This window comes from Ammospiza caudacuta, chromosome 6 (genome assembly GCF_027887145.1).
Source record: "Ammospiza caudacuta isolate bAmmCau1 chromosome 6, bAmmCau1.pri, whole genome shotgun sequence".
Classification (NCBI taxonomy): domain Eukaryota; kingdom Metazoa; phylum Chordata; class Aves; order Passeriformes; family Passerellidae; genus Ammospiza; species Ammospiza caudacuta.
Window position 1 is genome coordinate 20,275,092 of NC_080598.1, and position 22,970 is coordinate 20,298,061.

At 42.2% G+C, this 22,970-nt stretch overlaps 1 protein-coding gene across 1 annotated transcript in view; it reads right to left on the reverse strand.

Annotated features, from left to right (window-relative positions):
- The window catches only part of LOC131559323 (mucin-5AC-like), a 40,557-nt gene that overhangs the window by 7,516 nt on the left and 10,071 nt on the right, over nt 1-22,970 (reverse strand). The window contains exons 11-31 of the mRNA XM_058807651.1: nt 22,819-22,957; nt 21,634-21,744; nt 20,371-20,440; nt 19,820-19,957; nt 19,571-19,735; nt 18,975-19,069; nt 18,122-18,248; nt 17,178-17,433; nt 15,563-15,615; nt 15,089-15,189; nt 14,166-14,317; nt 13,596-13,734; nt 13,394-13,507; nt 12,696-12,875; nt 11,225-11,464; nt 10,420-10,576; nt 10,130-10,258; nt 9,657-9,783; nt 8,916-8,959; nt 8,628-8,822; nt 107-7,369 (exon numbers count right to left, since the gene is read on the reverse strand). Coding sequence (XP_058663634.1) covers nt 107-7,369; nt 8,628-8,822; nt 8,916-8,959; nt 9,657-9,783; nt 10,130-10,258; nt 10,420-10,576; nt 11,225-11,464; nt 12,696-12,875; nt 13,394-13,507; nt 13,596-13,734; nt 14,166-14,317; nt 15,089-15,189; nt 15,563-15,615; nt 17,178-17,433; nt 18,122-18,248; nt 18,975-19,069; nt 19,571-19,735; nt 19,820-19,957; nt 20,371-20,440; nt 21,634-21,744; nt 22,819-22,957 — 9,995 coding nt within the window. The remainder of the gene's footprint in view (nt 1-106; nt 7,370-8,627; nt 8,823-8,915; nt 8,960-9,656; nt 9,784-10,129; nt 10,259-10,419; nt 10,577-11,224; nt 11,465-12,695; nt 12,876-13,393; nt 13,508-13,595; nt 13,735-14,165; nt 14,318-15,088; nt 15,190-15,562; nt 15,616-17,177; nt 17,434-18,121; nt 18,249-18,974; nt 19,070-19,570; nt 19,736-19,819; nt 19,958-20,370; nt 20,441-21,633; nt 21,745-22,818; nt 22,958-22,970) is intronic.

Here is a 22,970-nt window from a genome sequence, read left to right on the forward strand (position 1 = left end):
ATTTTAAAAAGTAGACAATGATATACCTGGGCTGACAGTAGTGCTGAAGAAAGCTGTTATAGCAGTATTTTCTACATTAGGAGAAAAGAATGTTATAAGAATTTACCTGTGGTAATTCCAGACTGAGGAAGAGTTGTAGTGAGCACAGATGAGGGGCCAGAAGTGGTTATTAATCTTATTTCAGGTGAAGTGGAGGCAGGGCTGGTGGTGGTAGTGATGATGGTGGTTTCCTCTCTACCTGAGGCTGTGGTGCTGGGCCCAGCTGTGGTGCCTGTGGTGGTTCTTATTTTAACTTCAGATGGTGTTGTGGTTCTTATTTTAACATCAGAGGGTGTTGTGGGAGATGTTGGAGCTTGGGTTGCCACTGAGGATGTTTCTCCTGGAGCAGAGGTGGCAGAGGCTCTTGTGGTGCTTCGCTCAGTAGTCCTGGAGGTGCTGGCAGTGCTTGTGGCAGGGGTAGGCACTGTTGTTGTGGGTGGGGTGATGGTGGTTGTGCCTTCAGTCTGAGGGGGAGAGGTGCTGCTGGTGGTAGTGATGATGGTTGTTTCCTCTCTGACTGAGCCCGTGGTGCTGGGGGCCACCGTTGTGCCAGTGGTGGTTTTCAATTTTATTTCAGGGGAGGAGGCAGCAATTGTTGATGTTGTTTGAATAGCAACAGTGGATAATACCGTTTGAAGAGTTTTTTCTGTGGATAGAGTGCTGCTTTCCCAGGTGGTTGTGGAGGTGCTGGCAGTGCTGGTGGCAGGGGTAGGCACTGTTGTTGTTGTTGTTGGGATGATGATGGTTGTACCTTCAGTCTGAGGGTGAGAGGTGCTGGTGGTGGTAGAAATGATGGTTGTTTCCTGTCCAGCTGAGCCCGTGGTACTGGGGACAGCTGTGGTTCCTGTGGTGGTTTTTATTTTCATTGGCTCTGTGTATCTTGGGGTGACAATGGTGGTTCCTTGTGGTGAGAGGGTACTTGTTGTTCCTATGGTGGTTGTTATTACTTGCTGTGGAAGTGTGCGAGCAGCAGTTGGTGTTGCTGCAGGTCGTGTTGCTATTGTGGTGGTTTCTGCTGGGATGTGTGTTGTGGAGGTGCTTACAGTGGTTGCTGCGGTTGGTACTGTTGTCTGGCAGTGTTTTCGGTCACAGCACAGCACTGAGACCTCGTAGTCAAAGCATGTGGGGTACTTGAGAGTCTGGTCCTTATTTCTGCACACAAGCCCCCTGTCAAGGCTGCAGTCAAATTTCTGTTCCATTATTTTTACAATGGAGTCAGGGTAGTCTTTAGCTCGGCACTTGATGTCTTGAGGCTTATCACACAATTCATACCCAGCAGCTCTGATGTTTTCAAATGTCTCTGAATCTCCATTTTCACTGCCTGGAGTAGGGGAGTCCACATTAAACCACTGTGTCCAGGCACAGCGCTCCACCACGCAGTTGTCTGTGCTATTGGAGATGCGGATTGTGGTGGTGGCTGGCATGGGCCCTGTTGTTGTGGGTGGGGTGGTGGTGGTTGTGCTGGGGCCTGCTGTGGTTCCTGTGGTGGTTCTTACTTTAACCTCAGATGGTGTTGTGGTTCTTATTTTAACTTCAGAGGGTGTTGTGGGAGATGTTGGAGCTTGGGTTGCCACTGAGGATGTTTTTCCTGGAGCAGAGGTGGCAGAGGCTCTTGTGGTGCTTCCTGCAGTGGTCCTGGAGGTGCTGGCAGTGCTGGTGGCTGGGGTAGGCACTGTTGTTGTGGGTGGGGTGATGGTGGTTGTGCCTTCAGTCTGAGGGGGAGAGGTGCTGGTGGTGGTAGCGATGATGGTTGTTTCCTCTCCGGCTGAGCCTGTGGTGCTGAGGCCAGCTGTGGATCCTGTTGTGGTTCGTATTTTAACTTCAGAGGGCGTTGTGAGAGATGTTGTAGTCTCAGTTGCCACAATGGAGGTTTCTCCTGAAGCAGAGGTGGCAGAGGCTCTTGTGGTACTTTTCTCTGTAGTCCTGGAGGTGCTGGCAGTGCTTGTGGCTGGCGTGGGCTCTCTTGTTGTTGTTGGGATGATGATGGTTGTACCTTCAGTCTGAGGGGGAGAGGTGCTGGTGGTGGTAGTGATGATGGTTGTTTCCTCTCCGGCTGAGCCTGTGGTGCTGGGGCCAGCTGTGGATCCTGTTGTCGTTCGTATTTTAACTTCAGAGGGCGTTGTGAGAGATGTTGTAGTCTCGGTTGCCACAGTGGAGGTTTCTCGTGGAGCAGAGGTGGCAGAGGCTCTTGTGGTACTTCTCTCTGTAGTCCTGGAGGTGCTGGCAGTGCTTGTGGCTGGCGTGGGCTCTCTTGTTGTGGGTGGGATGATGATGGTTGTACCTTCAGTCTGAGGGGGAGAAGTGCTGGTGGTGGTAGCGATGATGGTTGTTTCCTCTCCGGCTGAGCCTGTGGTGCTGGGGCCAGCTGTGGATCCTGTTGTGGTTCGTATTCTAACTTCAGAGGGCGTTGTGAGAGATGTTGTAGTCTCGGTCGCCACAGTGGAGGTTTCTCGTGGAGCAGAGGTGGCAGTGGTTCTTGTGATGCTTCCTGCAGTGGTCCTGGAGGTGCTGGCAGTGCTGGTGGCCGGGGTAGGCACTGTTGTTGTGGGTGGGGTGATGGTGGTTGTACCTTCAGTCTGAGGGGGAGAGGTGCTGGTGGTGGTAGCGATGCTGGTTGTTTCCTCTCCGGCTGAGCGTGTGGTGCTGAGGCCTGCTGTGGATCCTGTTGTGGTTCTTATTTTGACTTCAGAGGGTGTTGTGGGAGATGTTGTAGTCTGGGTTGCCACAGTGGATGTTTCTCCTGAAGCAGAGGTGGCAGAGGTTCTTGTGGTACTTCTCTCTGTAGTCCTGGAGGTGCTGGCAGTGCTTGTGGCTGGCGTGGGCTCTCTTGTTGTTGTTGGGATGATGATGGTTGTACCTTCAGTCTGAGGGGGAGAGGTGCTGGTGGTGGTAGTGATGATGGTTGTTTCCTCTCCGGCTGAGCCTGTGGTGCTGGGGCCAGCTGTGGATCCTGTTGTGGTTCGTATTTTAACTTCAGAGGGCGTTGTGAGAGATGTTGTAGTCTCGGTTGCCACAGTGGAGGTTTCTCGTGGAGCAGAGGTGGCAGAGGTTCTTGTGGTGCTTCCTGCAGTGGTCCTGGAGGTGCTGGCAGTGCTGGTGGCTGGGGTAGGCACTGTTGTTGTGGGTGAGGTGATGGTGGTTGTACCTTCAGTCTGAGGGGGAGTGGTGCTTGTGGTGGTAGCGATGCTGGTTGTTTCCTCTCCGGCTGAGCCTGTGGTGCTGAGGCCTGCTGTGGATCCTGTGGTGGTTCTTATTTTGACTTCAGAGGGTGTTGTGGGAGATGTTGTAGTCTGGGTTGCCACAGTGGATGTTTCTCCTGAAGCAGAGGTGGCAGAGGTTCTTGTGGTACTTCTCTCTGTAGTCCTGGAGGTGCTGGCAGTGCTTGTGGCTGGCGTGGGCTCTCTTGTTGTTGTTGGGATGATGATGGTTGTACCTTCAGTCTGAGGGGGAGAGGTGCTGGTGGTGGTAGTGATGATGGTTGTTTCCTCTCCGGCTGAGCCTGTGGTGCTGGAGCCAGCTGTGGATCCTGTTGTGGTTCGTATTTTAACTTCAGAGGGCGTTGTGAGAGATGTTGTAGTCTTGGTTGCCACAGTGGAGGTTTCTCGTGGAGCAGAGGTGGCAGAGGCTCTTGTGGTGCTTCCTGCAGTGGTCCTGGAGGTGCTGGCAGTGCTGGTGCCTGGGGTAGGCACTGTTGTTGTGGGTGGGGTGATGGTTGTCGTTCCTTCAGTCTGAGGTGGAGAGGTGCTGGTGGTGGTAGTGATGATGGTTGTTTCCTCTCCGGCTGAGCCTGTGGTGCTGGGGCCAGCTGTGGATCCTGTTGTGGTTCGTATTTTAACTTCAGAGGGCGTTGTGAGAGATGTTGTAGTCTCGGTTGCCACAGTGGAGGTTTCTCGTGGAGCAGAGGTGGCAGTGGTTCTTGTGATGCTTCCTGCAGTGGTCCTGGAGGTGCTGGCAGTGCTGGTGGCTGGGGTAGGCACTGTTGTTGTGGGTGGGGTGATGGTGGTTGTACCTTCAGTCTGTGGGGGAGTGGTGCTGGTGGTGGTAGCGATGCTGGTTGTTTCCTCTCCGGCTGAGCGTGTGGTGCTGAGGCTTGCTGTGGATCCTGTGGTGGTTCTTATTTTGACTTCAGAGGGTGTTGTGGGAGATGTTGTAGTCTGGGTTGCCACAGTGGATGTTTCTCCTGAAGCAGAGGTGGCAGAGGTTCTTGTGGTACTTCTCTCTGTAGTCCTGGAGGTGCTGGCAGTGCTTGTGGCTGGCATGGGCTCTCTTGTTGTTGTTGGGATGATGATGGTTGTACCTTCAGTCTGAGGGGGAGAGGTGCTGGTGGTGGTAGTGATGATGGTTGTTTCCTCTCCGGCTGAGCCTGTGGTGCTGGAGCCAGCTGTGGATCCTGTTGTGGTTCGTATTTTAACTTCAGAGGGCGTTGTGAGAGATGTTGTAGTCTCGGTTGCCACAGTGGATGTTTCTCCTGAAGCAGAGGTGGCAGAGGCTCTTGTGGTGCTTCCTGCAGTGGTCCTGGAGGTGCTGGCAGTGCTGGTGGCTGGGGTAGGCACTGTTGTTGTGGGTGGGGTGATGGTTGTCGTTCCTTCAGTCTGAGGTGGAGAGGTGCTGGTGGTGGTAGCGATGATGGTTGTTTCCTCTCCGGCTGAGCGTGTGGTGCTGGGGCCTGCTGTGGATCCTGTGGTGGTTCTTATTTTAACTTCAGAGGGTGTTGTAGCTGATGTTGGAGCCTGAGTTTCCACTGTGGAGGTTTCTCCTGAAGCAGAGGTGGCAGAGGCTCTTGTGGTACTTCGCTCAGTAGTCCTGGAGGTGCTGGCAGTGCTCGTGGCTGGAGTGGGCTCTCTTGTTGTTGTTGGGATGATGATGGTTGTACCTTCAGTCTGAGGGGGAGAGGTGCTGGTGGTGGTAGTGATGATGGTTGTTTCCTCTCCGGCTGAGCCTGTGGTGCTGGGGCCAGCTGTGGATCCTGTTGTGGTTCGTATTTTAACTTCAGAGGGCGTTGTGAGAGATGTTGTAGTCTCGGTTGCCACAGTGGAGGTTTCTCGTGGAGCAGAGGTGGCAGAGGCTCTTGTGGTGCTTCCTGCAGTGGTCCTGGAGGTGCTGGCAGTGCTGGTGGCTGGGGTAGGCACTGTTGTTGTGGGTGAGGTGATGGTGGTTGTACCTTCAGTCTGAGGGGGAGAGGTGCTGGTGGTGGTAGCGATGATGGTTGTTTCCTCTCCGGCTGAGCCTGTGGTGCTGGGGCCAGCTGTGGATCCTGTTGTGGTTCGTATTTTAACTTCAGAGGGCGTTGTGAGAGATGTTGTAGTCTCGGTTGCCACAGTAGAGGTTTCTCGTGGAGCAGAGGTGGCAGAGGTTCTTGTGGTGCTTCCTGCAGTGGTCCTGGAGGTGCTGGCAGTGCTGGTGGCAGGGGTAGGCACTGTTGTTGTTGTTGGGATGATGATGGTTGTACCTTCAGTCTGAGGGTGAGATGTGCTGGTGGTGGTAGAAAAGACGGTTGTTTCCTGTCCAGCTGTGGTTCCTGTGGTGGTTTTTATTTTCATTGGCTCTGTGTATCTTGGGGTGACAATGGTGGTTCCTTGTGGTGAGAGGGTACTTGTTGTTCCTACGGTGGTTGTTATTACTTGCTGTGGAAGTGTGCGAACAGCAGTTGGTGTTGCTGCAGGTCGTGTTGCTATTGTGGTGGTTTCTGCTGGGATGTGTGTTGTGGAGGTGCTTACAGTGGTTGCTGTGGTTGGTACTGTTGTCTGGCAGTGTTTTCGGTCACAGCACAGCACTGAGACCTCGTAGTCAAAGCATGTGGGGTACTTGAGAGTCTGGTCCTTATTTCTGCACACAAGCCCCCTGTCAAGGCTGCAGTCAAATTTCTGTTCCATTATTTTTACAATGGAGTCAGGGTAGTCTTTAGCTCGGCACTTGATGTCTTGAGGCTTATCACACAATTCATACCCAGCAGCTCTGATGTTTTCAAATGTCTCTGAATCTCCATTTTCACTGCCTGGAGTAGGGGAGTCCACATTAAACCACTGTGTCCAGGCACAGCGCTCCACCACGCAGTTGTCTGTGCTATTGGAGATGCGGATTGTGGTGGTGGCTGGCATGGGCCCTGTTGTTGTGGGTGGGGTGGTAGTGGTTGTGCTGGGGCCTGCTGTGGTTCCTGTGGTGGTTCTTATTTTAACTTCAGAGGGTGTTGTGGGAGATGTTGGAGCCTGGGTTGCCACTGAGGATGTTTTTCCTGGAGCAGAGGTGGCAGAGGCTCTTGTGGTGCTTCCTGCAGTGGTCCTGGAGGTGCTTGCACTGCTTGTGGCTGGCGTGGGCTCTCTTGTTGTTGTTGGGATGATGATGGTTGTACCTTCAGTCTGAGGGGGAGAGGTGCTGGTGGTGGTAGCGATGATGGTTGTTTCCTCTCCGGCTGAGCCTGTGGTGCTGGGGCCAGCAGTGATACCTGTCGTGGTTTTTATTTTTATTTCAGGGGTGGAGGCAGCAATTGTTGATGTTGTTCGAATAGCAACAGTGGATAATACCGTTGGAAGAGTTCCTTCTGTAGAGAGAGTGCTCCTTTCCCTGGTGGTTGTGGTGCTGCTGGCACTGGTGGTATCTTGGCTTGGTAGTCTTGGTTCAGGTGTAGTGATGGTCGTGCCTTGTGTTGGCAGGGCAGTGGTACTGGAGGTTATTGTGGTGCCAGGTATTGTTTGTAGTGTTGATCCTGGGAGAGTGGAGATAGTATTGGGTGATGATGGAGCTTGGGTTACCACAGTGGAGGTTCCTGCTGTCGTAGTTGTGATTTGGTATCCTTTTGTTGAGACTTGGGTTGTCATTGCTGTTACTGATGTTTCACTCTGAGGAGTCGTTCTGTCTCGTTCCCTCATTGGTGTTGTCGTTACTTCACTTTGTTGTTTTTGTGTTGTTGGTATTATTGTTGTCTGTACTTTAAATGATGTTGATTCTACAGCAGTAGTTGTGAATTCTCTTGTGGTTGTGGGTGTTGTAGTTTGTGCTTCTGAACATGGTATGTATCTGCAGCATGATATTCTGATTTCATAATTATAGCACTGCTTGGATTCTTGGTCCTGGTTATTGCATATTAATCCTCTGCTTTGACTACACTCTATTGTTTGGTTCAGGTTGGTAATTTCAGTGTCTGGGTATTCTTTGGCTCTGCATTGAACATCGCTTGGGTTTGTACAGACACTGTATCCTTTATCCTTGAGATTTTGATATGTTTCATAATCTCCACTGTCCTCTTTGTTTTCAGGCTGAGTGGAATCATACCATTCTGACCACACACAGACATTTTTCACACATACAGTTGTCACTGGTGCAGTTGTAATTTCTGTAATTTAAAGGAGGAAACATAAGTCTTATCTGTCCTTATTAGAGTTCCAGGAATAAATTATTCATCTTCCATACCTTTTTATTGTTGTAAATATTTTTAATATTATGTAATATTTTAATTTTAATGAACTTGCTTTTGCAGTCTCAAATTTAATTTCTAAAGTAGGTTTTGACTTTTTGCCTTATTATTGTAGAGGTAGTTTCTTTGACATGTATTAAAGATTTGTAGGTAAATATAGGTAATCTGATATCCTTTGCACAGGATGTCACTGCTTAGATAATACGTCTCACAATTGCTTTGGTATAAGTAGAGGAGGTTTTATTCTCCTTGGTATTATCTCTGTATTTATTTACACTTAACTGCATAACCACACAGACTTGAAAATATTTTGACCAGTTAATGACTTTTCTACTTAGTTCAATATTACCACATGTAACATATTTATAAATATAAAATATATACTTAACATATGTGTATTTTATATGTAGTACATTATAATAGACAATACACATATACTATATATGAAATATATAATTTAATAGGTAATAGGTATTTTCTATGTATTTTAATAAGACTTCTTATTCCTGGCATTATGAAGATAACCATATGGAATAGATATTACTTTCTCAATATGAATGTTACTTAATAGAAGACTTAAATTTGAATATTTAGTTCTTGCTGTAGTATAATTTTGTAGACATGTTTCTCACAATTACTCAGAATTTGGTCATTGTAATTAATTAACAGCGGGAATAATATAGCAGTGTACTCCAGGAGTAGAAGGAAACTGTTGATTTGGGTATTAAACAGATTTAGGAAAGGTTCCAAAGAATGGTTATAAATAGTTTAAAGACTCCCTCAAAATAAATTTCTTATGTTCTCACTAATTTAAGAAATGGCAGCAACTTTCATGTTTTCAGAAGCTGGTCTAGAACTGCTGTGGGTTTTTGCAAGGAAATTAGAAGATTCTCCAGGTTGCAGTGATTAATAAACTCTATTAATTTTTCCCCAAGGATCACCATGGTAAAACAGAGGAAACTGAGTTTGTAAGAAATGGTGTATTCATTTCTACATCCTTAACTATTCTTTTTCAACTAAAGCTGCCAGGTGAATTAGCAGCTCCAGTAGAAGTCAATAGTTTCAAGTAAAATTATATACCATTAACTGATGAAAAGGTCCTGCCTTTCAGGTAATTTTTAGTCACTTAAATTGATTTCGGAATTTCGGAATTATTTTAAAGATTATTTATGCATACCTGAAGCAGTAGTTGTGGGCTGACTTGTGGAAAATGTAAATGGGGTTGTTGTAAAAATGCCACATTTAAAGATGTTTCTGCTTATTGTTCCATTGACATCGCATGTTGCACTGAAACACCATCCAGTTCCATCTGTGGTGTTGTAGATGAGTTCACCATATTTATAGCTATTCCCTTCATAAATGCAGTTGCAGGCTGTAATTCAGAAGTTTATTGTCAGTTCAGGCATCTATGAAAAGACAGCATCCAATACTTCTTTTTCTAAATAATTTTTCTTAGCTGTCTTACCTTTATCATTGAACTTGCACTGTAAACCTTCTGATGTGCACTCACTGAAACAGAAAGCATAAAAACCAATATATTTTGTGATTGTGATGTAATTTTATTAGTCATCTTTCTGACAGATACTGGCATCAAAAGGCAAGGCACTTTGTGTTTATTCCTAGAGATTTCTGTTCATTTTGGCTCCTTTTTGGCCATTATTTTCCAAAATCTTCCTTTATATTAAACCCAAACATATAAACAGAAGTGAATTTAAATATTATGCAAAATTATGGGTAGAAGTCTTAAGGCAGACTTTCCTTTTTTCCTTAGTATCACTTTCCTTGCATTTGCAGTATTTTTGTACTAAAATAGAAGGCTAAAAGGGTGAGTCTATATGCTCAAATAATGCAAGTATGTTGCAAAATCCTTGGAAGCAGGCCACTAAAAAATATCTTTACTCATGGCACAACAATTTTCCTGCCACAGGAATGTGAAATAAAGATAGCCTAGTCATAAAGGACTTCTTGTTCTTGATGCATCTTAATGCTGAGGATTTACAATATAATCAAAAATAAATTCATAAAAACATAAAATCATGTAAAACCTTCTTATTAATGTAGTAGGAAAACTGGCATTAGATCGTAAGGCATTATTTCATCACAGGTAGCATGAACTGATCTTGCATGTAACGGGAACATACAACTTCCCCCTTGAGTTTTGATCATTTTTCCTTGTATAAGATGAGGTTGGTATGTTAAGTCTTACCATATACTACATTCATCTCGCTGATATATCTTTCCATCTTCATCATCATAACAGTCACAGAGACTAACACACTTCATCTGATCCTCATGAAAATATGGCTTGTCTGGTGGGCAGTTAGGGTAGCAGCCTGAAGGTGGAAAAAGTAAGAATGAGATGCAGACAGCAAAGGTTTTATTTGCACCAAATTCATTTGCAGGTCTTGTTTTTAATTGTCATCATGTTTCTACTTTATGTTTTGGAATAGCTCTAGGAAGAAATGCAGAGTTACTAGCATCAGCAGAACCCATCCATAAGAACTTAGTCCTAGAGATCTTATTCCAGTTTCCATAATCTGCTTCCATTCATGTGGATGTAATGATACTAGAGAAAATTCAATTGTGCAAATGCAGTTGATGGAGGAAATATACTTCTTCACAGACAATTTAAAATATAGCAATATGTACCCACTAGGAGGTACTTGCAGCTATATTTACCTTCTAAACCTGGCAGGTCATTGAGGCATTTTCCACTTGGGTTCTTACAGGTCTTCATACAGGAAGCACCACAAGGCTTATAGTGCCATTCACATTCTCCTTGCTGATTGTAGTAATCACAGAACAGTGCTGAGGAGAAACAGAAAGTTGAACATAATCAGGGAAAGAAAAAAAAAGATCAAAGAGCTTAAGCATGAAAAATTGACACAGTGAGATAGATATTAATGCACATATGTAAGATACTGTACACTTAGCTGCACTTTGAGAAAGGTTTATGACATAAAACTTACGACAAATTGTTGGGCTTCTCCAGGCTACGCATACACCAACTTCACTACATGCTTGAGCATAGGCAGCTACTGCTGTACAAAAGCAATCACAGTCTCCTCCAGTGTCACAGGCACAAGCATCTGTCACACATGCTTGGTAATATTTTGCTGGTTCAACCTGTTATTAAACAGAAATATAATATTATGCATCCTGACTTCTAAGTGATTTCTTACCTTTGCTAGACTAGTTTTCTTACAATTGTAGTATCCCAGAGGAAAGGCCTACATTGGTAATTTCTTTTTCTTTTGTTAAACACTGTAAGACACCTGAGGTGATGCCAAATGATACATCCAAATCATGTATTGCCAGATTTTTAGAAACCTAGACTTGTATCCTGGAGTAAGATTAGATTAATTTTCAAAAGAAATATTAGGCAACTGCACAGTTACCTGACAACATTTGTTATGTACTTAGTGTCAGGTAAAGGTTATGCTGATACTTCATTCCTGTGTTATTATTTCATTGAGCTTGCCTTCTCTACCTGGTATATGAGAATTTTTATTCAAGTCAGGCTGCAAGGAAATTCATAGAATTATGAAATTATTATTTTGTTGTTATTTTTCTTTTTTAAATGCCTTTTTATTTCTTACAAGTAGGAACTATAAATCTGTCCCATTGAGGGCGATTCAGACTGGAGTTTTCCTGGCACAATTTGAAGCGAAACATATTGATAAACAAGGCATGGATGTTAAAATCTATGAGAATAGCACCTTCATCAACCCACAGGCTTAGTTTTCCCACAGTAAACGTCTGCCCTGGTAATACCTGAGAGTGACAGGCAGCAAAGACATTGCTGTTGATGATGCTACACTGCTTCTCTGACCAGGACTTCCGATAAGGGTTGGTAGAACATGGGTCCTTGACACTGGCAGCATCAGGGCACGTAGAGGATACTTTCCAGCTGTTTCCAAACTCTAGGACATTCTCTACTACAGACTGACTCCTTGTAGTAAAGTCATTGACGCTGTTGCCATCATAATTTCCACAGAGACCACAGACCTGGCCCTGCAAAAGACATAAATGAAAGAATAATGGATGTGAGAAAACTTGAAACAAAATCTGAGACTGAAAGAATACTTGAAATCCATCTCTTAGAATAGTGGCATTCCATTCTATCAGTCCTAAACATCTTCATACTCTGGAATAGAGGAACAGAATATGACCACTACAGCTAGAAGGATACTGTTGTTAACTTTTTTCTTTTAAATATGAACAATAAAACCATCTTTGTAGTCATAACCTTCTGTCTTTGAGGTGTATTTTTAACAAGGAAGTGAGGACTTGCAGCTGATTAAGCTTTTCACTTAAGCCTTGTTTTGTACAACAGCTATGCATATAAAAACAACCTTCTAACTATTAAGTACTAACAGTTCAGCCACCTAATCTATTATTGAGTCTTTACCATTAAGTCTGCTCACTGGTATGTAAAGAAATTACATTTTCCTTGTGCATCCAGAAATACCACTCATTCTGAATGTATGGATCTGTACAACTGTGACAGGCTACAATACATGCTTTTTCTATGAAACAAAGGTGCATACTTTCCATATTACTACTATTTTTAAAAGTGCTGGTGAGGAAAAGAACCTATGGTACTGAAAGAAGTTGGTTCTAAATTATACTTCATTTAAATACCTAATTTAAATGGCATTGTGGTATGCAGTAAGATAGAAAATTCTGTATTTACTACAGTTTTTAGTGCTTATATATCATAAGCTAAGAGGAGTATGAAAATTGGAATTCATTTTCCTTATCATCTGTGTAGTTAAATGCTTGACAAATACTTGGTGGCATAAAAGAGGCTTTCACTCATTATACACTTACTTGTTCTTGAAGTGTGATAATTTGTGTGTCAATGAGAACTGGAAACAATGGATTATTTTCAAGATCAAGCCTATTCAGTCGATTTATACACAGGTAGTTATGTAATTTTAATAAGTCTGATAACCTGTAAAAATGTTCAGTTTGTAATTTCAACAAAGTCAAGTCCAAAATAGTGTTTTGCCAACTCAAGTTCTATCAGGCCAAATAGGCACTGGAAGCTACCTTCCAAGCTCAGAATGGCAGCAGGATGATGACGTGGCATCCTGAGGTACAAGAGGAATGGAAAGCAATGTGGGATGGACAGCAGGAATGCTAGAGACCATCACTATTTGGGATCTTGGCAGGGTCTCAACAAGATTCACACCCAGTCAAAGCTGGACAGCAAATTGCCATCAAGCTGCTAGTTCCGCACCTTGAAACGAGGGCTGAGCTTGATGAAGATGCTGGTTTTCTTGTCCCACATGAGGATCAGCCCACTTTTGGTCTCAATTACCAGGTACATCCCCATATAGCGGACTGTGTATGGCACCTCGTCATTCTGCCCTCTCTTTACGACACTGACACGCTCTTCGCCAAGGATCAGCTCATAGCTCTGAAACAGGAGGAAGAGGTAAGGAGAAATGAGCTCAGTAGCTGCAGCTGTGCTCTCAAACATGTTTTTTCTGCTTTTAAGAGTACTATGAATAAATAGCTTATATCATGAAAACAAATAATCAAAATGCAATGAATCAAAGCAATCTAATTCAAATCTCAGGTTCCTGGAAGTGTGGTAACAGATATTTAAATGGTGTAGGTTAAAAAAGTGTCTTTTGACTGTCATGGAGAAACTACATTGCATACAATAAAAGAATCTTCTGACACAATAGGCTAAATTTCTGCCTTTAGGCCTTTACTTTTCCCAAGGATGATGTAAAATAGTGTGGGAAGTCAAAAACATAGAAAGGTAGGAAGATCTACCAAATATTTCACTTGAATCTGATGTAAACCTAATTTAATAGTTGAATTGCTTTTTAAATATTTTCCAAATTCTTTGAAGCAATAGAAATATAGGCTTCTCCTAAGCCTTAGCAGGTACAAAGGAAAACTGCTCTGTGTGCAAAACCTTCTTACCTCTAAGAAAACTTTGATAGACTTTGAGCAAGTTGTCCCAGTGTTGCCACAGGGAACATTTTCAGTGGCAACCCTGAAGGTCCCGTTGACTGTGCCACTTTTGCCACAGTGGTCCTGGGCAGAGAATAACATTTAAAAATATATTATTTTTACAGGATAGGCTCAAGATTACCCCTCATTTGCTACTGCTAGCTATCAGTACCTGGACTAGTGTGTATTCACAGTTTCCATTGAAGCTGAACCTTTTGTCATCAAAGGTGTTATAATGACCATCTCCATAAACAGCACAAGTGCCCAGACATTGATCTTTGGTACATTCCCACTTCCTATTCTTGCATACGCTAGGAAAAAAAAGAATTAAATATTTTAATAATAAAACAACTTACTCTTTTGTGTAGACATATCTGAACAATCAATATTTGTTTGGCAATCCATCCCAAATGCTATTTTTTTCTGGAAATAAAACACTCTTTTACATTTTTCATTCAAAGAATTAAAGAAAAATCTGTTCTGCTACCTGAATACCTTAACTGCAAAACTAGATACTTAATGAAGCCTGTAGTCCTAATGGTTTCCTCCCATTCTGTGCTTTGGCCATCTGTCAGATATTAGAAGGCAACCTTCTCATACTGCGTAACCCAAAACTAAAAGATCTAAAATCCATCAACTGATTAGATTTGGAATCCAAATCTTTCCTTGTTCTTTTACTATAAAAGGTCTTTAGAAAAGCAAATGATGGAACCAGGAATGCTACTTCTGCAGATATTCTTACCAGGTGTTACAGTCGAAGTCGATCTTTTCTCCAGGCTGATATGTGGCTTCATTGTGAATACATGGACATTCCTCTTCAGGAATACAACCACCATTCCCATCTAACACAAGCCCATCTGGGCATATGCAGCCAGATGTACATTGTGAGCTATACTGGAAAAGATAAAAGAAAAACATAATTTTAGAGTGAAATGATCACATTAGAAAAAGGAAGATTAAGTTCTCATCAAAGGTGCCTTATATGGTCTTATTGCTGCCCAACTTTAATAGGAGAGGACTATAAAGTAATTAAAGGGTAATGGAACAAAAAGGTTATTAGCCATAGATTTAATAAAATATAAATCTGTCAAAGAAAAATTTTTTATGTATACCAATCCTGATTGTTCTGCTGGAACCTGTGAAATTTAAAACACATTGGCTCTTGCACTTTGTAATGGATGATTGACTGAATGGAACTTTAAAAGAAGGACAAGTAATATTTTTTTCAGTTTGGCTGAGTTATGTTGAAATTTATTTATCTCATATGGTACTTACTATGAAATGGCATGTGGCTACCAAGAACTTAAGTGGAGTAACATGATTAGATGTAGCATGGTATGAGAAAGAATAATTTCTCTTAGCCCATTTTTAGCCTTTCCTTCAGAAGGCAAATAAGCAGTAGAGCTGTAGATTTTTCACTACTAGTTACTGTTACCTGCAGTAGCTGAAGAAAGGTAGAGACTAATCTTAAGAATTAATTTGGATATTACTTATTATATTTTGATCCAAGGGTTCCATTGTTAATGCTTCATAACATCATTTTAGGCTTCTGGTACAAGAAAATCTGTGTTGTAGGTTTGGAGTAGATCCAATAGATAATTACTTCAGCAGCAAGAGCATAGACAAACCTGGAAGCACCATTTCATTGGGCCATGACATACTTACACACTGCATATCCAGAGTCTGGCAACTTTTTTGACATTCTGCTCCAGTTGTTCCTGCTGTGCTGTTTTTACAGTCAAAGTAGACCATGGGAGATTCACAGACTAGAGGAAGGAAAGAAGTGGCACAGGGCTTATTTCACACTGTAGCCATTTAAACCATCTATAAGTTCTTTGGAAATTCCCTGTTTCAGTTAGCAGAGATTGTTGTCCCTATTCAACCTGCTGATAAGATTCACTACAGAGTACTGGACTCCCCCCCCAAAAAAACCCCACAAAATATATCAGAACAAAAAGTCTTTCTGTAAAAAGAGGTTTTATGAGTAATCTAGATCACTCCTGCCTTTTATGACAACTGTAGCACTATGACTAAGTGAGAAATGCTTCTATTAAAAATCCATTAAGAAGAATCAATTCTATGAACTATTCTGTGCAAGACCTCATAAAGAGAAAAAAGTAAGTAGAAGATTATTTTTACCTGAAGTTGGATTTGGTGCTCCAATGCAATTCAGTCTTCCCTGGACACAAGTGCTGTGAGAGAAGGAAAAACAACCTATTTTATTATCTCCTCTCAAACCAAATATTGAGATTGAGAGCTACTTATCCCTTGCCAAGTTTCAGAACTTTCAAAGGAATTTTGAAAACCTGTTTTGCAGTCTTGGGAAAGAATTTCTCTCAATACCACTACACATTCTGCTTTCATATGATATCCATTGCTGCTTAGCAGGAAAATTCATAGGTTGTAATGCATATTTGTCATTGCTCGTTACTTACATTCTCATAAGAGCTCCTCTTGTTGCTGTTGTTGTAATTTTATACTTGAAAGATTATGGAATTTAATAAAAAATGCACTGAAGTACAATTGCCCTATCAATCTAGAAATATTACAGAACCCTAGAAACCTTTAGGATGGAAAAGACCCTTGAGATCCTCAAGTCCAACCATTAACCCAGCACTGCCAAGTCCACCACTAAACCATGTCCGTAAGTGCCATATCTCCATGACTTTTAAATAATTGCAGGGAGAGTGACTCAACCACTTCCCTGGGCAACGTGTTCCAGTGCTAGACAACCATTTCAGTACAAAATTTTTCTTAACATCCAATCAAAACAACCCGCGGTGCAACTTGAGGCCATTTCCTTCCATCCTGTCACTTGGTACCTGAGAGAAGAGCCTGACCCACACCTCACCACAACCTTCTTTTAGGCAGTTTTAGAGTGTGAGTGTCTTCGCTGAGCCTCCTTTTCTCCAGGTTAAACAACCTCAGGTCCTCCAGCTGTTCTTCATAATACCTGTGCTCCAGACCTGCTCTGCTGTCCTTCTCTGAACATAGTCCAGCATCAAAACACCTTTCTGATTGTGAGAGACTCAAAACTGAACACAGGATTTGAGGTACAGCTCACCAGGACCAAATACAGGGGGACAATCACTTCCCTAATGTCAAAAGCTTTACAAAAGTCCAGGCAGACAATATCCACAGCCTTTCCCTCATCCACTAAGTAGGTCACCTTGGCATGTAAGAAGATCAGGTAGGTTAAGTAGCAGCTGCCTTTCCCAAACCCATGCTGGCTGGGCCTGATCCACTGTTTGCCCTATATGTGCCACTCAAGACAATCTGCTCTGTGTCCTTCCCTGGCACCAAGGTCAGGCTGACAGGGCTGCAGTTCACCAGATCCTTCTTCTGACCCGCCCTGTAAATGGGCATCACATTTGCTGACCTCCAGTCAACCAGGACCTCCAAGGTTAACCAGACTGCTGACAAATGATTGAAAGTGCCTCTGTGAACTTCCACCAGCTCCCTCAGTGCCCTTGGGTGGACCCCATCTGGCCCCATAGAGTTGTGTGTATTTAAATGGTGTTACAGGTCATTAACCATATCGCTTTTCATTGTAGTGGCTCCATTCTGCCCTCTGTCCTCATCCTGCAACTCAGGGGAATATATATCATTCGTAAATTTGAAATTAAAGTTAAAAGAACTTGAAGAAATTGAAGAGAGAGGATTCTTTTGAAATTCAGGGTGAAACCATCTTACACATTCCAGACTTTAATGAGAAAATACACGTTATTTGAATGTTTTAAAAAAGATTACCTACCATACACGCCCATTTTCATGGACCACTTCTCCAAATGGTATAGGAGATCCTTTGTAGTAGCAGGGGCACTCATTAGCAGGCACACATTTGCCATTCTCATCCATGTAGGTTCCATTTACACAGGTGCAGCCATCAACTGGGACAAACTTAATATTGCATGTGACATCAGGCTCACTCAGAGAGCGGCAGGTGGGTTGGCAGGAAGAGATGGTATAGCTGTAACTCAGGGATTTGGGACATGAGGTGGTGTATTTTGCTTGAGAGAGGAAAATAAAATAGATTGTTAATTCCAGATGGTTAATTCTCTTGTGAAAAAATAAAAATCATAGGCAGTAGAAATAACATGTAAACAATACACCTCTGTTTATGTTGCATATTTCATGTAAATGTATTTCTGAATAATTTCAGAGTTTGATCTGAAAAGCTATTGTATGTGTGGAGTAAATAATGCATGCAAAGAAGAAAAGATTTTTTCAAATGGAAGTTCAGAAGGAAACCTCCATTTGCTGCTGCCATTCAATGCCAAGATGCCTAAACCTCTTGAGGAATGAGACAAGAACCCAGCATTCAGCTTCAAAGACATGCATCTGCAAGTGTTCTGGTCAGTATTACTAGTACTGTTATTCTAATACAGCACATTATCTCTGCAACAACTTGTGATACTTGTAAAGCTGTAGTGAAACTCTAAGTTGCACAGAAACAGGTGGAGACACTTCCATAAAAACAGTCCCTTTCATAATCAAACCACATCTCCCTTCTATTCCTATTCACTCTTGCCAGCAATGGATTGATTCTAAGCGGACAGCAGAGAACTACTTCCAGGAGTGCACTTAACAAAATCCTTTCCTCATCACTTAGTGATTTGTCTAGAAATGAGTAGAAAATAATCTCTGATCAGCAATTTTTATTGGTGTGTGTTCTTAGGAAATGAGGAGAGTACTTACTGCAGACATCAGCCCTCCATCCCTGCAGCTGGATTCCTTTTGCAGCACAGGCTCTCACATAGGCAGACAGAGCTGCACACAGACAGTCCTCGCTATTTTCACAGTTACATGTGTCAAACATGCAGTTCTAAGAATGGAGAGAAAAATAAGGTCTCAGCACTGGTAATATTGTCAATCTTTAAAAAAACAGTGAACTTTATCTTTCAAGTCTTATTCCTTAATCTTTCTTCAGATATGCTCACTCAGAGATAACAGTAACACAGCTTTATCACTTTCTAGTCCTTGTCTAAGGTTCCTGGCAGGCGAAATAGTGGTCTTAAATTCTGTTATACATTTTGCAGCTTCTTGGTCCTCTGAACCTTTTTGGTGGATATGCTGCACAGTAGCACCCAAAGCTCTATTCACAACATGCAGTCCAGACATCCCATTTCACCGGTGTCAGCACCTGGGTGACTCCTAGTGAGAAGAGTGGTTTGCAACACGTTGTTAGCAGAGTGATGGTAATTAGGTAATGGGCTGTCTGTTCCAAGCAGTTATTAATGAGATGCCAGGCTGATAAGGTAACAATTGACTGATATTCAAACAAGCATTTGACATGCCTTTAAATACACTATCTGGCCTATGTGTAAAACCACTGGGAGTAAATAGCTGCCTTTTCATCAGCAAACAAGTCAGGATCTTGAAGCCAAGACTGACAACCGAAATAAAGTAGTGTTACAACACAAAGAGAAACACATGTTGAAAGAAGGAAGTTCTGCAGCACAGCAATGGGGATACAGGCATTGCCTAAGACATGTCTGGAACAGCCCCTATTTCTGTTGTTTCCGTAGGGAAAAGCAGTCGGGCAAAGTACCGTGTGGTAAACAGTGGGATTCACTGCATAGTGACAAGCAGCAAAAGGTCCTGTGCTGTCAGTGAGCAGTCCACACCAATGCTGAGCGTATTTTTCTGTGAAATGAAGAAACAATAAAAATGCACATTACTCTTTGTACTTCATTAGTCATAAACCCATGCTTGCCCTGGCCTGTGCAGACAGTTCTGACATTCCATTAAATCTCTTCTTCTCCTATCTTTATTTTTTCTCTTTTCACTCAGCTTGTGGGTCACAGTTCCTAAAACCAAAGAAGAGGACTTGCTGAAGGAGATGAATTAAAGGTTTCCAAAGATGCTTCAGTAATCCACTTCTCTGACACCAAGCTGTCAGCTTGGACATCTACTCTTATTTTCAGTGTTCTTGCAGTTTGCTTCACTTATGCTTCTGTCACTCTTTTTTTACATCCTTACTTATCTTCAGTGCATTCATTTTGAATATTTGTTTCTGATTTCAGATGTAGGTTTTTATAAAATATTTAAGTTTTTATTTTTTAATCTTTGTTTTCCAACAGATGTATTTTCCTTAGAGATGCGCAAAAAGAAAAAAACAAACCAGAAGTTTTAAGAAGCACTCACCATTATCAATGCTGAGTGCACAAGGATTCTCAAAACTCTGCTGGATATTAGGGCATGAGGCCTGAGTTTTCCATGTATTAGCAAATGCTGATGCTGTTCCTTCAATTATTCCACTTATGACCTTGAAGTCGTCAGTTTGGATGTTATTGAAATTTCCACAGAGACCTGTTGAAAAGCAGTGAAAAGTTTATACTGCTCTGACTACGAAAAAAGACATTGATCAAGGAGTCCTTTACTTCATTCACTCACCACAAGTCTGGTTTTTGAAAGAAGCATCCAGACGCACAAACACTTGCATCACGGGTGTGAACTGCACTTCAACCTGGACGCCAAAGCTTGTGTCCATGATCATGAAGAATGAGGAAGGTCTGAACATGGTGACATTAGCTACACATGAGAAACAAAACAGTCACTTTCTGAACAAGGCCAAATGCTGAAAACACAATGCTGCTCTTTTTAAATTTCTATTGTATTTTTTTGCAAATTCAGAAGTGAAATAAAGATCTGGAGGTCAGAGATGTCACATGGAATCCTTAGCTATTGAAACAAAAATAAAATTTCTTTCTACGCAAGTGTGAGCAGAGGGGTAGGGAAAAAAAGAGGTAAAATAGGTAAAGAGATGTCTTCTGCCTTCACTTTGGTGCAGTGAGAAGAAAGTAAATCTGAGAGTAATCAAATCAGAAGACTAAATTCTGTTTGCTACAGTTTGAACCCTTGCCTGTTCTTGTCCAGCATGACACCAAACATCCCACTTTACTTCAAAAGCACTTGTGTAATTTACTGTTAGAGGAAAAAACTACCTGCTGAAATGGGCAGCTGGGTGTAGATGGAGTTCACAAACACACCGCCATCAGGTTTGACCTCCACGATCTGATAAGGAAGAGGAACAAAAGGCAACTCTGTGAATTATAGAATGGTTTGGCTTGGGAGGGACTATTAAAGGTCATCCAGCTCCAACCCCTCTGCTATGGGACACCTTCCACTAGGCCAGGTTGCTCAAAGCCCCATCCAGCCTGGTCTGGACACTTACAGGGATGGCACATCCACAGATTCTCTCAGCAACCAGTCCCAGTGTTTCACCACCCCCATGGTAAAGAATTTCTTCCCAATATCTAATCTAAACCTGCTCTCTTTCAGTCTGCAGCCATTCCTCCTGGTCATAGGACCTTGTGCCCTAGTAAAAGTCCCCCTCCAGCTTTCTTGTAGGCCCATTTTAGGGACTGAAAAGCTCTCATTTTAGGGACTAAAAGTCTCTCCAGAGCTTTCCCTTCTCCAGGCTGAACAACCCCAACTCTTTCAAATCTTTCCTGATAGGAAAGGTGCTCCTATGTGTTCATCTGTGGCCTCCTCTGGACCTGTTCCCACAGGTCCATGTTCTTCTTACACTCAGGAGCCCAGAGCTGGATGCAGCACTCCAGGGGAGTCTTGCCAGAGCAAGGTAGAGGGAAAGAATCCCCTTTCCCACCCTGCTGGCCACACTGCTTTGGACATAGCCCAGGCTGGCCTTCTAGCATGCCAACAATGTGTGAAAAATAACTATAGTCCAAAGAGAAATAATGAGAACCCCAGTGATATTAATTAAACCAGTATTCAATAAAAAGGTAGATCTTTGTGATTTCACCTCCCCCTTATTTCTACTTTGTACACTGTACTAATTTTCCCTGCCAGAAAATAATTACTTTTAAAGAGACTTTCTCGGCTTCTTGGGGGATTACATCATGTTATTTTCTTTGAACACATCTTAGTGATTAATTACATCACTAACTTTTGTAATCACAATTACTAACCTTGAAGCTTATGGTCTTTTCCCATCTAATTGGCAGAGAAAATAGCTTTTTTCTGCTTTGTGAGTACAATATGTTTCTTAATGAAATTCCACAAAGCCAAATTTATGGCTTATCTGATTTTCATAACAAAATCCACTTTTTTTTCACTTGATTAAAAATATCATCTACTCATCATACATATGCTGAAAATCTGACAAAGAAATGCAGCTGCCTGACTGATTAAGCCCTAGTTTCTTTTCTCCCCATATTTTTATTGTGCTTATTTTGCATTCTTACAGTTTGTCCTTTATTCATGTTGAGGGTCACTGACTTCAGGCAGGTCTCAGTGTCAGTCAGGCCACACTTGCGTAGTTCTGCCAGGATGGTAAATTTTTCATCTGTACAGTCCTGAAAAAAAAAAAGTCAAGTTATTTCACTGAAGAATAATTACAGGAAGTTTTCCCTATAAAATTTGCAAAAAAGCTTTCCCTATAAAATTTTCTCTCAATTCTGAAAAAGTATTTCTTTTTCTGGACAAGATATAGACTGTAACAAATCCCAGAGCTGCTTTGGCTGAATATTCAATTTTTCCCTGTTTGAATTATTAGGAACAAGAAATGTAGAATCTGGATTTTATTGATTGTATCCATACAGATGTCAAGATGGAGATCCATATTCACATTTGGTAGTTTTATTCATGACAACTTCTTATGTTTTATTAAATTCTATTGTAACTCTCATTTTTCTGTAGCTGGTATCAATCCTAGACAAAAATTTCTGATAAAATATGTTTTAGGTGAACAGTAACATACAACATTTAATTTCCATTTTCTGAATAGCGCAGATGGGGAAAAAGGAAAGAAAACAACAAACAGAAAAAGCCCCTAAAACATCAAAACATTTCACCTTCACATGTCTGTAATTAAATATTTTAATTATAATAATTTCCAAATTTTCCATTTCTTTTGAGTTATTTTTAAATGTTTAAAAACATTTAAAAGTGAAGTGAAATGCATCAATTAACTTGAAGTTTTTCTGTATTTAAACTCAATGAAAATGAATAAAAGGCTGTTTTATAATCTTTATTTTTAAGAACAGTTACTGTAGTTTTTAGAGTTGTACCATTTGGCCAAATACCACATAATAGAGTAACATGGCAAAAATTATGCAACCCAATAAGAGAGCTGGATTAGTTGTACTGAAGGTTGCACACTAGGCAAATTCTTAAAAAGACAGTGCTCTTCAATTACTCTCACAGAACTGGAAATTTTCCAGTGAGCGCCACACACAGTTGCATGACATCCTAATAATTATCTAAATATTATCAATGAAATGGCATCATAGCAAACATCTGGGTAAGTGGCAGGGAATTTAATGTCTGTGTGTCAGAGGTGCTAAGTTTCTTAAGTGTTGATAGAGACCATGTTTTCTTCCTATAAATCTCTGAGGCCTTATGACCTGGAAGCATCCTCTGAGTCCCACCTTAGAGAGGACGTAGGTGCAGTCTCCGTGGTGATCATAGTGCTTCGTATCATAGGTGGAAATGTGGGAACCTCCCACTACAGAGCACGTTCCTGGGCAGGACTTGTCTTGGCAGCTCCACTGGCCCCCATTACAGGTACTGCGAGAATAAA